The following is a 14,442-nucleotide window of genomic DNA, read 5'->3' on the forward strand; positions in this document are numbered from 1 at the left end:
AGAAACAAGGGTCAAACAGAATCAAGGAAATCGAATCTTCAATGTATGGAAAAATCAGTGCCAGCAGGGATGGGGGTCACCGGACCAGATGGAAAGTCAGCCAGTATATGATAAGGGGCTGAAAGGCTGCAGCTCCCAGTGTCAGGTAGAGCTGGAGACGTTGTCGGGGGGCCGGGCCCCCCATGCTGTCAGGTCCCAGGGCTGCTGTTCGCAAAGAGCGCACCTGGAAGAAAGGAGAGAGCTGAAGCTGGGCCGGGAGGAGGAGGCCTGTCTGCAGCTCCGACCCCAGGCAAAGAGGAGCCAGCCCCGGACTCACAATGAAGTACATGAGTGCGGACGAAGTCCAGGCCAGCGCCACGTAGTAGCCATCGCTGCCGAAGAGCAGGCCCGTGAGGACACTGAGGATCATCCTACAGGGGGCGGGGGCAGGAGGGAGGAAGAAAAGACTGGAGGCCCCTGAGGGTCCAGGCCTGAGACTGCCCCAGAGCCCAGCCTAGACCCCAGCTACCATCACTGGGGCCCTTTACCCACAATCTGCACCCCACCCCCTGCCAGGGACCTAGACTCAGAATGAATTGGGAAGGCCAGGACTCGGTCCTCGGACCTGGATCCAAGACCCCCTTCACCACCCCAGCTCACCCTTCTCCCCTGAGGTCCCGGGTGACTCTAGCACATTCCTGACCTCCTGAGCAACACTACCGGCTCCTGAGGAGGCTGCTGAGAACAGGCACTCCCTCTAACAAAGAAGAGCTGGGTGGGCAGAGGGGGTCCAGAGTCACAGTTCGAGGCTACCACTGGGCAGGCCAGGAACCCCGGGCAGCAGGCAGCCTCCCACTCGGCCCACAGGTGCTCACCCCACATATTTGTAGCCGCTGTAGGCCAGCAGGTGGAAGGTACTCAGGTCGCTGCGCACGGTGGCCAGGTAGATGCCCAGGAGCAGGGCCAGCACTTCCATCACAACCCACACCAGCGCTGTGCTTGCACACAGGCCCAGCACCTCCGGGGAGAACCTGTGGCCATGTGGGGTGGGGTGAAGGGAGTCCCAAACCAGCCGTCCTGAGGCAGGGGTGAGACTAGGGGCATGGACGGACTTGGGAGTTGGCACAGATCCCCCAGGGAGGTGGGGAGAGGAGTCAGGAATGGGGAAGTGGTGGGAATCGGGACGGGTTGGCACTGACCTTTTCTGAATGCCCAGTGCCATCCCAGCCAGCAGCACGTAGGTGATGAAGGCCATTGCTGCCAAGAGCCAGAGAGATGCCATCAGCCTGGTTTCCTCAATCAGAGCCCCCACACCCCATCCCTAGGTATTCAGAGCCACTGACACCCCCATACTTCCTTCGCTGAATAGCCCCACATGCTTCACCTCTACCCTCAGACACCCGGTGCCCTGCTTGGGAGGCCTTTTCCTGCTGAGCCCTCCTGTTGTGTAAATGTCCTTCTCTCAGGACCACCAAGCCCTCTCCTATACTAGGAAACTCACCAAAGCTTCCTGCTGTGTCTCAGAAACTACCTCGCGTGCCAAAGTCACCTCTGCTATTTTCACAAAAGCTCAGATGGCAGCTGCCTTTTCACAGCAATTTCAACTCATCAGTCCTGTCTTATGCTCCCTAAAACTGATGTACCCACAAGAAGGCATAGTGTCTGGAGTCAAGAAACTAGTTCTACCACCTGTGAGCTGTGTGTTCTCAAAGATGCTCATACCTCTCCAAGTCTTGGCTTCAGTGTGTAAAACGGGAATGGCAGTGCCTCTGAGAGGGAAATGGAATGAAGAGGGGAAGAGGAACTGTGGCTCTCTCAGGGCACCTGGGCTGTCTGGCTGCCCTTCTGGGAGCCGACCGAGCATAATCCCCTCCTCCAGCATGTCCACCAGGGGCCATGCCTTGTGCAGGGCCTGGGACAGAGAGGAGTCAGAGGCGGAGTCTGCCAGCCACAGCGCAGTGTGTGCGTCCTGACCCATGCCACGCAGACAGGTGGTTGTGGGAACCCAGAGGGAGTACCCACGTCCTCAGAGGAGGGGATGCTGGAGCAGGCCTTGGAGGAGGACAAGTAGCACAGTGATAACAGCTTATATTTACTGCCTGCTTCCTATGTGCCAAGTGCTGGCTGAGCACACACATCCCCTCACTGAATGCCCACCACAGTTCTCTGTGGTAGGAACTGTTTTTATTCCAGCTTCTTCAGGAGCATGAAAGGAGCCCCCTGAGGTCCCATAGCTGGAAGTTGCAGAGCCAGGTCTAAACCTTGGGCTCCAGGCTGGGGAGGGACATGGTCCAAGTCAGGTGGCAGGGAGGTCGCAAAGGGGAGTATCCTGGCAGCGCACCCAGGAAGTGGCTGGTCACCCCATTCTGTCTACCTGGCATCTAGGGACACCACAAAAGCCACACACAAGATCACCAAGAGCAGATGCTGAACCAACACATGAGCCTGTCTCTCCTCACTGGTGCCTCAAGGCACAAGTCCGTCCCCCCCCCACCACATCCCACAGCCCAGATCAAAGACTCACTGGGGATATAGAGATCGGGGGCGTTGAGGTCTTGCCGTGGGGGCAGAGGCACATCACGACTGTACTGCACTTCCCAGTTCTGGAGGTGGCAGCAGCGGCCAGGTGAGGAAAAGCAGACAAGAGAGCAAAGGAGGGGGCTGAGATCTGGGGGCCAGGCTCTGGGGCAGGAGGCAGGAGGCAAGGGGGCCCACCAGCTCCTCTGTTAGGCAGCTCACCTGGTGTGTGTAGGGGAAGACCAGCAGCCCTAGCTTCTTGGCCACATAGGCTGTGTCCACAGCGAAAAAATACTTGAGTTTGTTCACGGACACAAAACGGTGCAGCTAAGAGGGAAGAGAGGAGGCTGTGGACGAGCTGCACCCAGAACCTCAGGGTGCTCCTGTCTGCTCTTCCCTGAGGGCCGCTGTGCAGATTAGGTGGGATCCCGTGATGCCCCAGCCCTGGCCAGAAATCCTGCCACCCTTGCCCTGGGGGTGGGCCACACCTCCTTGTTCATCATGTCCTTCCCATGGGATGCGATGGAGCTGCCATAGGCCATAGCCATGTTGGCCATAGGGTCCCCAAGCAAGTGGTTGACATTGAAGGCCACGTCGGCTCCTGGGGCTGGGTAGCCCCCTGGCTGGCTGGAGTAACCACCGCTTGTGTCATCGAAGAGGGGAGGGGGATCCGGAGCTGCCCGGGCCCTGTGCTTGGAGCCTGTGGGTTTGCAGGTGACAGGAACACCAAGCATAAGCCCAAACCACCGCCCCTTCCCCAGGCTGGACAGCCCTGTATGGGTCTTGGGAGCACCAAGCAATCAGTGAGGGACACTAGCTGGATGAGGAGTAACTGATCCAGAAAGAACTACGAGGAGGGATTCTTTTCCGGAGGTGCTAAATGTGGGTAAAGAACTGAGGCAGCTCCTGGAAGTGGTTGCCCGCCTGGAGGTTCCCGGGGGCCTCCTCAAAGGAACTGATCTCTGAACTGAATCTTGGAGACTGAATTTGCTAGGTGAAGACAACTGGTAGCACATCCCCGCACTGAACAAGGGTGGGAAAGGAGACGGCTGGGTAACGCAGAGGCCCTAGGCACTGGTGAGGAACCCTACCAGGGTCATGGCCGAGAAGGGAAGTTTGGGAGGCAGACCCCATTCACGCCCGAGTCGGGCACGGGAGATCCCAGCAGTACTATCATCGCCCGATCTGATCTCGGGTTTGGGCAGAGAGGGCGAAGTCCGGGACGCGTGGCCGAGCCTCACGGGGCAGGAATCCGAATGACATCCGCCGCCCTGGGCAGCAGTCACGGCTGCCCCTCTCCCTCAGGGTGAGCGGGCCGCGCCGCCGACCGTCCTCGGGCGGGTCGGCCCGCGCCCCGCCCGCCCCGCGCCCCACGCACCGTGGGCTCCGTAGCCCGAGTGATAAGCCATGGCCCCGATGCTCGCTCTCTCCGAGGGCCCGCTGAGTCGCCTCGTGGTACGAATACTAGCGAGGCAGCTGCTCCGTTCCCTGGGCACCGATCGAGGTTACCGAGAAGCCCGACACGTCCCCGAACTGTCCGACGACAGCAGCCATGTCGGCGGCGTCATCCTCTGCCGCCTGCCATTGGCTCCTCCGCAGCGATGGCTCGCCTCTATCCTCTCCCAATTGGCTGCTGGCGCGCCCTCGCCGAAGCGGATTCGGCAGTAATCAACTTCCGGGAGGAGGGATAGGCGGAGCTAGTAGAGCCTCTCTCGGATTGGATAGTGGGTTTGTTAGTTCGCGGCCGAGCAGCCAATAGATGGGCTAGAGTTATAATTATTTCCGCGCCTGCGCAATGGGGCAGTTGACGCTCGGCCTGCCACGACTACAGCAGGCGGAGGCTGGAGTCCGGGAAGGAAGTTTCACTCGCGAGGGACTGGGACGGTGGAACTGTGATCAAGCCCTGTCCCTCGGGCTTTTGCCTCTCCTTCTCAGTGTTAGCTTTCCTTCCGCGTCCTCCATTCTACTCCCAGTACTGGCTCCGAGTCCAGAAGAGGTGGAGGTGAGGGGTGCACGGGGAGGCGCTGTTGGTAGGAACTGGGGCTGAGCAGTGACCTCAGGGCCTAGCGAGCTCCGGGATTCTGACTCCTCCTCCAGCCTCCCACCCGTCCTTTCCGCGCGGGTGCTGTCCGTCGTCTGGTGCTGAAATTCCCTACCGCCACTGCTGCCACCCTGCAGACCCCAGGGGCCTGGTGCTGGGAGGGCCCGGGTTCTACACACACACATGCACATATACACACACGGGGTAGAAACACACACACCACACAGACACACACACCGATTACACAGGCCTGGGTTCTCCACACACACAAACACACACATACACACACACACCCTTTGCACCTATTGAAAACCGAGGTCCGGGTCTGAAGTCTCAGAAATTGGGTGGTAATAGTTGGAATAGGATCCTACACTAGGCTCGTCCCATCGACTCTCCCGTGGTCCAGAAGATGTCAGTGGAGGTGTGCTGGTTCGTCTCCAGAAGCTGCAGTTGAAACTCCTGAGTCATTCTCACCCCTGCAGTCATCTCGAAGTGAGACCCCCCAAGTTTCACTCGTGACCTCAGGGACTCCTTTCTCTCATTCCCACCTTTCCTGAAGACAGTCTTCAGGGGTCTCCCTTCTCACAGACTTCCGGCCACTACTTCTCCAAAGCAAGATCAGGGCCTCTTTGACCTGCCTCTAGTTAGCTGCACAGTGTCCAGTTACACCAGGTGGCCTTCCTGCTCTCCAAACTCAATCCATGTGGTCCAATCACAGTGCCTTTGCCCAGAAGTCCCCTCCACCTGGGGTGTCCTTATCTTCACACCCACATGCCCCAAACCTAATTATCCTTTAAGAGTCAGTTCGACGTGTGCCTCTCAGAGAGACAAAGTGAAGAGTCCTGACCTGGCTTGGAATGGATGCTGGAGGCCAGGCTCCAGGCTCCCTCTGGCTGCAGTAGTTTGCCCTGGATGTAAATTCCATGAGAATAGGACCTATGTCATTCTCCACTTCTACACTTGTCTTCACAATGCTTATGAATACTTCACAGTACTTGCATATAGAAGACACCAATAAACATGTGCACCCAATAAAAAAAAAAATAAATGGATGAAATTCTGATTCAGTCCTTTCCTCTCTACCACTTCAGTTACTAACTTCATCTTTAAATGTGTAGGGGTGTTGAACAGAATGATCTTTGAGTTACTGTTTGGAAAAAAAAAAATCACAAAATTCACCCAGCATTGCAGCTCCCTATGTCCTACCCACTGACTATCTACCTTGGGGCCTAGGCTCTGACTCAGGGTCAGATGTGAAGATCTGAGGCCCCCGAGGGTCAGGGAGCGGCACTGGGGCCACCAGTACCTGGGAGGGGGGTCCTCTCGTGCAGGACAAATCCCACGCCCCTGTTCCACATGATGAATGTGCCTTGAATCCAACACCTTCCTGTGCCCATTTCACAGGTGGGAAAACTGAGGTTGGGGTGGAGGGTGCCAACTCAAGGTCACAAAGCCTAGGGTGTCCTGGCTTCCTGCTTGCCTACTTCAAGTAGAGCCCAGCGCCTCTGTCCAGCTAATGAGGCTCACCACAGCATTCAGGTCTGTAACTGCCCCTTGTACCACCGCCACAAGCGAGGCTTCAGAGATGGGATCTGGGTGGGCTTAGACCTGGGCCTACTCCTCAGAGATAGGACCCCGCGGGCACCCACCTACCCACCCTCGAGATTCTATTTACAGCGGGGGTAATTCAGGCTCCAGAAGGCAAGGACTCGTCCAAGGTCGCAAGCGCGAGTGCGGCAGGAGGGGAACCCAGGCGTCCGTCCGCCCAGCCTGGGCTTCTCGGGGGCGGGGGCAGTGCCCGCGGTGCCAGGCGCTGCCGGCGGCGCCGCGGGTGCCGTGGGGGCGGGGTCAGCGGAGGGCGGGGCGCCGGGCACCGCGGCCGCCAACGCCGCCGCCACTGCCGCCGCCGCCGCCGCGCTCGAGCTCCGCGCACTCCCTCCGCGGCCGCTGAGCCGAGCGGACGCCCTCCGGGGCCACCCCGCAGCCCTCCGCGCTCCCCCCTATCATGCCCCGGGCCCGGGCGGGGGCCGCCCAAGCAGCCAGGACACCATGCCTGAGGACGGCGGTGGCGACAGCGGGGACGTGCCCGAGATCATTCCGGACGGCGAGCCGCTGCGGGAGGAGGTACCGGCTCCGGGTGATGGGGGGCCGGAGCTGGGGCTGCAGAGGGGAGAGGGCGACAAGAGCCGGGGCGACCCCCAAAGCGGGGGCTGCGGAGGGAAGTCCGGAGCCCCTATGGTCAATGACGTCATTGGGGTAACCTGTATCCTGCGAGGGGTCTCGGGGCCTAGAGGCCCGCGTGAGGGTCGGGGTGGGGCGGCTGGGAAGGGATATGGGGAACAACTCCCACCCCCGACGCCCCCTCGTCCAGCCTCGCCCTCCTGTGACGTCAGCACCGGGCCCCTTCGCGTCCCCATTCTGCAGCGCTGCCCCTCTTCCCTAGAGCCCCCGGGTCAGGCCCCCGGCCCGGCCCAGCTGTTCATGAGGTGCCCGGGCGGAGCCTGCAATGCAGCAGCAGTAGCAGGGACTGGGTGGGGGGGGGGGTGGCGGGGAGCAGAGGGAAGAGGGGAGAGGAAGGGAGGTGGCCTCTGGGTACCCCTTCTCCCTCTCCCAGAGGTTAGAACCCAGGGCCCATCCTGCTGGTTGGGACCCTCAGAATGGCCCCTCCTCAGTCCTAAGGAGGATCTGCAGGGGTGTGGGGCCCAGTGTGGGGTGTCCGGGTGATAGGCGGTGAGTGGATCTATGTGTGTGTTTGGGTGAATGTAGGATGCTTGTGGGTGTGTGGATGTCAGTGGGTGCTCCCCACACCTTGAATGGGACATATGTGCCCTACAGTCAGGTGAGGGACTGGGGGCCCCGTGGCTTGGGTGAAGTGCTAATGAGTGAGTGCGTGTGAGCGCAGCCCTGATGTGGGTGGGTCTGTAGGGTGTGGGTGTCAGGTTGCAGTAGGGGTAGGGATGGGGGATGTGCACTGTGATAGGTAAGGTGTGTCCCTGGGTTTCAGTGAGTGTGTAACATGTATGTGCCTCTGTGTGTCCTGTGGTGGGTGGTCCCGGGGAGGTGGGGGAGGCAAGTGCACACGCACCTTGGCACCATGTCACCGTGGGGAAGGGGGTTGTACCCTGGGCATTGTGAGGGGCTGGTGTGTGTCAGATAAACAGGCAGTGATCACATTCCTGGTGGGTGGATTCTTCGATGAACTTGGGGTGGGGTGGGTGAATCCTGGGGGTGGATGAGGGTATGTGCACCTGACTGCCCCTGCGGGTTGGGGGGGGTGGCACCTGTGGTGGGCTGGGGACAGTTCCTCTCCTCTTGGGTCTCTCGGGGCCTGGTGGGACTGTGGCAGACACGGTGGCCCCTTAACCCCACCTATGCTGTTTCCTCCAGACTATCTCTTCCTTCTTCCCCTTTTCACCCCTTCTCTCCTCCCTCTTTTCTCTCCCTGAGCATCTGGGGATAAAGTGGGGGCCGGGCTGGAAGCTCTGCCAGGGGGGGTGTGCCTGAGTCCCTGGGCCAGGGAGTGGTCCCTGCTGCCCCGCAGCTGTGTCCCGCCCCCTCCCTCAGCGCAGATGGGGAGTGGAGGACGGTGCTCCATCTGCTCCCCTCCCTCCAGACTCACACCTCTCTCTCTTCCTCTTTCTCATTTACTTAAAAGCCTCTCCCAAGTCTCCTGCCATCCCTAGTTAGACCAATGGACCAGAGGGATTGCAGGGTAATGGGAATAATATTTATTCCATTGGCCAGACCCTATGCTAAGATCTTCACACATAGGATCTCCTTGACTTGTCACAACCCCAGTTGACTGTAAACAACCCCAGAATACAGATGAGGAAACTGAGGTCCAAAGAGGATGAGGGGACTAGCCAAGTCATACAGTCAGTGGTGGAGCCAGCACCCAATCCCGGGCACCTAAGGCCACCCCTAGGCTCTTGACCCTTAGGACCCCCTGCCACCCTGGCTTCCCACACCCCCAGGTCCAGGAATCAGTGCCCAGAGAGGGCAGGGATATGGCTGCAATCACACAGCAAATCGGGAGTGAAGTCAAGACCAGAAGGCAGTTTTCTCAACAGCCAGTCGTTGGGGGGCTGGGGTACCCTTCCCTCTTGTGGCAGAGATGAATCTGTTTTCTCCTACATGGGCCGGACTGAAAGGTGACAGGGCACGGTGGAGGCCAGGCTCAGGGCACATAGTTGGAGCCCTGCGGCTCTGCTGTGAGTTGGCTAGAGGGGTGAGGCCAGGAGCGAGCTCCTCCATCCCCCAGAGCCTCAGTTTCCTCCTCTGGAAAGTGGGGAGCAAGCCCCACCCCCTTCACGGGGCTGACCCGGGCCTCCCCTCTCTCTGCCCCTTCTGCAGCAGCGGCCCCTGAAGCAGTCCCTGGGAAGCTCTCTGTGCCGCGAGTCGCACTGGAAGTGCCTGCTGCTCACCCTGCTCATCCACGCCTGCGGCGCCGTGGTGGCCTGGTGCCGTCTGGCCACGGTGCCCCGGCTGGTCCTGGGGCCGGAGGCCGCCCTGGCCCGCGGAGGCGGGGGGCCGCCGCCCACCTACCCGGCCAGCCCCTGCTCCGACGGCTACCTGTACATCCCCCTGGCTTTCGTCTCCCTCCTCTACCTCCTCTACCTGGCCGAGTGCTGGCACTGTCACGTGCGGTCCTGCCAGGCGCCGCGCACCGACGCCAGCACGGTGCTCGCCCTGATCCGCCGGCTGCAGCAGGCTCCGCCCTGCGTCTGGTGGAAGGCCACCAGCTACCACTACGTGCGGCGCACCCGCCAGATCACCCGCTACCGCAACGGCGACGCCTACACCACCACGCAGGTCTACCACGAGAGGGCCGACAGCCGCACGGCGCGGGGCGAGTTCGACTACTCGGCGCACGGCGTCCGCGACGTCTCCAAGGAGCTCGTGGGCCTGGCCGACCACGCGGCCACGCGGCTGCGCTTCACCAAGTGCTTCAGCTTCGGCAGCGCCGAGGCCGAGGCCTCGTACCTCACCCAGCGGGCCCGCTTCTTCAGCGCCAACGAGGGCCTGGACGACTACCTGGAGGCCCGCGAGGGCATGCACCTGAAGGACGTGGACTTCCGAGAGTCCCTCATGGTGTTCGCCGACCCGCGCAGCCCGCCCTGGTACGCGCGCGCCTGGGTCTTCTGGCTGGTGTCGGCGGCCACGCTGTCCTGGCCGCTGCGCGTGGTGGCGGCCTATGGCACGGCCCACGTCCACTACCAGGTGGAGAAGCTCTTCGGCGCCAGCTCGCCCCCGCCCGGCGCCGTGCCCAGCGGGCCCCCGCTCTCCCGAGTGGCCACGGTGGACTTCACCGAGCTCGAGTGGCACATCTGCTCCAACCGGCAGCTGGTGCCCAGCTACTCGGAGGCCGTGGTCATGGGCGCCGGCTCGGGCGCCTACCTCCGGGGCTGCCAGCGCTGCCGCCGCTCCGTCAGCAGCAACTCGCTGCCGCCCGCCCGGCCCAGCGGGCCCCGCCTGCCTTTCAGCCGCAGCCGCCTCTCGCTGGGAGCCGGGGGTCGGGCCACGCCGGGGGTCTTCCGAAGCCTGAGCGGGGGGCCGCTGGGGCGCCGCGGGGAGGACACAGAGCCCCTGGAAAGCCCACCGTGCTATGAGGACGCCCTTTACTTCCCGGTGCTCATCGTCCACGGTGACAGCGGCTGCCAGGGGGACGGCCAGGGTGCTCTCTGAGACCCACGTGGCCCCCAGACTGGCCCTCTCCCCACCATCCCACCCCAGGGGCTTCCATGCCTGAGTGATTGCTGTCCAAAACAGGAGGGAAAACAGACCAGCACACGAGGGGTGGGGGTGGGGGTGGAGCCCTTAGACAGACTAACCGTGCAGTGACCCCTGGTCATCTGGGGGACGAAGGGACACCCCTGCAGTTGAGTCTAGGAACCGTCCCAGCATGGCTCCCCTCCACCGCCACCACCACCACCATGTCCCACCCCCTGCGATGGCAGGTGATCTAGCTCAGGGGGCCTCCCAGGCTGAGCAGGAAAGGAAGTTTCCAGAAAACCTGGGCTGGGGGAGGAGTCCTGGGGACAGCAGATGCCTGCCGCAGAGGGCTGGCTGCCTGTGGACCCTTCCCAGCTCAGTGGAGGCCACGTTAGGGGCCCTCAAGCAACCCAGAAGCACAAATTGGTGGTTTGGGGCCACGCCCAGCTGGGCTGGCATCCACGAACCTGGAGAGTTGGCTATGGCAGCACCACGGCCTCGGCCCCACTCCCCTCCCAGGGTCCCCGTCCTTTCCCCCGCCAGGCCTCTGCTCAGGGCCAGCCCCTGAGCCTGCAGCGTGGCCCCTCTACCGGGAGCCTGGTTCTTGGAGCACAACCCTGTCCCACTCACCCACTCCTGTTTTCCCTCGCACACCCTTCCCCCGCACCCAGTCGCCCCTATAACCCGGGGTTCCTTCTCAGGGCCCCACCTCGAGTCCACCTTCCCTAGTCTCTGCTCCTGGCCCCTGACGTCCGTGTCCACCTCTCAACCACGCACACACCTCTCATCGCCCCCTGACTTCTCTGCTCTTCACCTTCCTGATGACCCACGGGGCTCGGGGCCGCAGGGCATCCGAGGGGCCTCAGCCCCAGCCACAGCCTCTTGGACGATGCCCTTGCTCTGCCAGGGAGGCCCCTGCTTCCTCCATCACTGGGGCCTGGCCCAGGGGACACCGTCCCTCCCCCAGGGAGGCGAGAGTAGTCCCTTCCCTTCCAACTGGGGCTTCCACCCCCTCTCAGGAGCCGGTGGGGGAGGGAGAAGGCAGAGAAGATGCAGATAAAATAAAAAGTATGAAATGGAAGGTCTTCTCTCGTGCATTTCTGGGTGGTGGGTTCGAGGCCACCACAACAAACACGTGGGCCTGGCAGGATCGGGGGTGGTGGTGTGCCAGGGGTGGTGGTGGCTGCAGCACCCCCAGGAGAGGGTGAGCTCCCCACCCGGGCTGGGGCCTCTGAGATTTGGGTTTGAGTTGGTCTGAGTAGCTGACTCCAATCTACTGGCATCTGGGTCATTTCCAAGGGACTATCCAAGTGGCCCCTCTTCCAGCCCAGCAGGGGTGTCCATTCTGCTGCTGGGTGTGCTGAAGACTAAGGGAGGGGTGCTGTGCTTAGTTGCTCAGTCGTGTCCGACTCTTTGTGACCCCATGTACTATAGCCCACCAGGCTCCTCTGTCCATGGGATTCTCCAGGCAAGAATACTGCAGTGGGTTGCCATACCCTCCTCCAGGGGATCTGCCCGACTCAGGGATTGAATCGGCATCTCTTATGTCTCCTGCACTGGCAGGCAGCTTCTTTACCACTAGTGCCACTGGGAAGCCCAAGGGAGGGGTGACTGGTCTCCAGAGTGGGAAGAGAGAGGTATGGCCTGTGGCACAAACTCAGTTCTCCTAACGGCTGTTGGTGTCATGGGTCTGGGGGAATGGGCACTGAGCAGGTCAGAGGACGCAAAGCTGGAACCAGCCAGCCCCGGATCAGGGAGTAGGGTCGGAGGACAGAGCAGGTAAAGGAAGGACCTCCCTCCCTCCCTCCCTAGGGAGGTCCTTAAAGTGACATCTCCCTGTACAGCTATGCAGGATGTTTGCTGGGCAAGGGGCATGTGTGCTTGGAATCCTACCTGTGCACCACTCCTCAAGCCCTGGGAGCTGCATCCACCTGGATAAAGGGTGTATGTGCATGCTCAGTCAGTCACGTCGGACTCTTTGGCAACCCCTTGGACTGTAGTCCACCAGGCTCTTCTGTCCACAGGATTTCCCAGGCAAGAATACTGGAGTGGGTTGCCATTTCCTCCTCCAGGGGAATCTTCTCCACCCAGGGATCAAACCCATGTCTCCTGTATCTCCTGGACTGGCAGGTGGATTCTTTATCACTGAGCCACCTGGGAAGCCCGGATAAAGGACAGTCTTTTCTAGTCCATGCAAAGGCACCATGAGGGTGCTAAAGGTGGGTGGGATTCTCCCAGGCAGAGATGGGTGGAGGGTGTTCTGGACAGTGGGAGCTACCCACACAAAGGCTTAGGTGCCAGGCATGAAGTAGGGGTCAAAGCAGAGCTGTGGAAGAGGTGGCTGAGGCCTTCAACATCAATGCCAAGAATTTGCCGGTAAACTGGGGCAGCCATGGAAGGTGGTCGAGCAGGAAGTGATAAGCTCAGTGCTGCACATTAGATTTTTAGCAAAAGTCCAGCTACCTGCTGTTCACCTGGGGAGGGTGAAGTTAGAGACCAGAGCTTTTCTCATACGTCAGCCCACTGCCTTGCAGGGATTGAAGTCCATCCTTTATTCAGAAGCAACTTAGATGGAAAATTCCGTGGTCCCCAAACATTCAAGGAGGCTGCAGCAGGTTGGGAGCCAACGTGTAGCTCCAGCTCCCCCACATGGGAAGACCCCTCTTCCATTGTCCTGCTCTAACACATCAGCCATCAACCACCAGCCCACCAGTCACTATCCATTCTCCTCCCCTCCTCAACACCAGAACCCCAGTTTTACTTTAGATGGCGATGAGCTCAGCTAAAAGGCAACATTTCCAGCCTCCCTTGCACATATGGTATGGCTGTGTGGCTTAATTTTAGGGTATGAGATATAAGGAGAAGGTCTTGGAAGGAATTTCTAAAAATGTTCCTCAAAATGGAAACAATATTGGTGAAGGCTAGTTCTGTCCTCTCTGCTTCATCCTGCCTTCAGCCTGGAAGGCAGATGTGATCGTTGGAACTCCAGTAGCTACTTTGGATCAGGAGGTGACCTTGAGAATTGTAGCCATGTGCTGAGGCTAATAGAACAGCAAGATAAAAGACCCTGGGAAGACAATAATTATCTGGTTGTCCAGTGGTTAGGATTCCAAGCTTCCCTGGCTGGGGAACTAGGATCCTGCGTGCTGCATGGTGTGGCCAAAAAAAACAACCAAACAAAAAAAGACCCTGGGCTTCTGATGACATCATAGGTATGTCCATATCATCCCTGGGTTGCCTACTTCCAGACCCTCTCAGTGAAAAAGAGAAGTAAACTGTTAGTTTGTTTAAGCCACTGCTTTTTCTTGTCTCTATCATCAGCAGCTTACATTATTGTCGATCTACTGCTGCAACACAGATTACACTAAAATTTAGTGGCTTGAAACATCAATAATCAGTCTTCCCTGGTGGCTCAGTGGTAAAGAATCCATCTGCCAATGCAGGAGACGTGGGTTCGATCCCTGGTCTGAGAAGATCCCACATGCCATGGAGCAACCAAGCCCATGTGCCACAACTATTGAGCCTGTGCTCTAGAGCCCAGGAGCTGCAGCTCCTGAGCCCATGTGCTGCAGCTGTTGAAGCCCGCCCAAGCCTGCGCTGTGCAACAAGAGAAGCCTGCACACGAAAAAGGAGAGTAGCCCCCGCTCACTACAGCTAGAGAAAAGCCAGCGTGGCAAGGAAGACCCAGCACAGCCAAAAATGAATAAATACATAAAATAATTTTAAAAAATCAATAATCATTACTGTCTCTCCTGATGTCTGTGGGTCACACATTCAGACACGGCACAATGAGAATGGCTTATCTTTATTCCATGACATCTAGGGCCTCTGCTGAAAGAATCAAAAGCCAGGAGTGGAATCATCTGAAAGAACGTTCACTCACATGTCTGGCAGTTGATGCTGGCCGATGGCTTAGGCAACTAGGGCTGTTGGCTGGAACACCCAAACAGGGCATCTCCAAACTTGGGCTTCCTTATAGCTTGGTGGCTAGGGTCCAAGGACAAATTCACCAAGAGAATTTGGTGAAGGCTGTATTGCTCTTTGCCATCTCGCCTTCATAGTCAAATATATCACTTCTGCCCCTTTCTATCGGTTAAACCTATTTCAAAGGCCCACCCAGTTTCAAGGGGAAGGAACATAAGACCCTCACCTCTCCGTGGAGGCTCGTCACCATCACATTGTAAGGTTAGCAT

General features: G+C 59.5%; 2 protein-coding genes across 2 annotated transcripts; one reads left to right on the forward strand and one right to left on the reverse strand.

Moving 5' to 3' along the window:
• Positions 1-24: 24 nt before the first annotated feature.
• YIF1A (Yip1 interacting factor homolog A, membrane trafficking protein) lies at positions 25-4,072 on the reverse strand. Its single transcript, NM_001034269.2, is given in 8 exon segments — positions 25-223; positions 317-410; positions 855-1,010; positions 1,179-1,236; positions 2,504-2,582; positions 2,719-2,823; positions 2,985-3,196; positions 3,875-4,072. Coding segments are annotated over 8 exon segments (882 nt in total). The 5' UTR covers positions 3,906-4,072; the 3' UTR covers positions 25-76.
• Positions 4,073-6,482: 2,410 nt separating this feature from the next.
• On the forward strand, positions 6,483-11,330 carry TMEM151A (transmembrane protein 151A). Its single transcript, NM_001083782.1, has 2 exons — positions 6,483-6,661; positions 8,891-11,330. The coding sequence occupies exons 1-2, from the start codon at positions 6,587-6,589 to the stop codon at positions 10,220-10,222; spliced, it is 1,407 nt and encodes a 468-aa protein (NP_001077251.1). The 5' UTR covers positions 6,483-6,586; the 3' UTR covers positions 10,223-11,330.
• Positions 11,331-14,442: the final 3,112 nt, after the last annotated feature.

Source organism: Bos taurus, chromosome 29, assembly GCF_002263795.3.
Source record: "Bos taurus isolate L1 Dominette 01449 registration number 42190680 breed Hereford chromosome 29, ARS-UCD2.0, whole genome shotgun sequence".
Classification (NCBI taxonomy): domain Eukaryota; kingdom Metazoa; phylum Chordata; class Mammalia; order Artiodactyla; family Bovidae; genus Bos; species Bos taurus.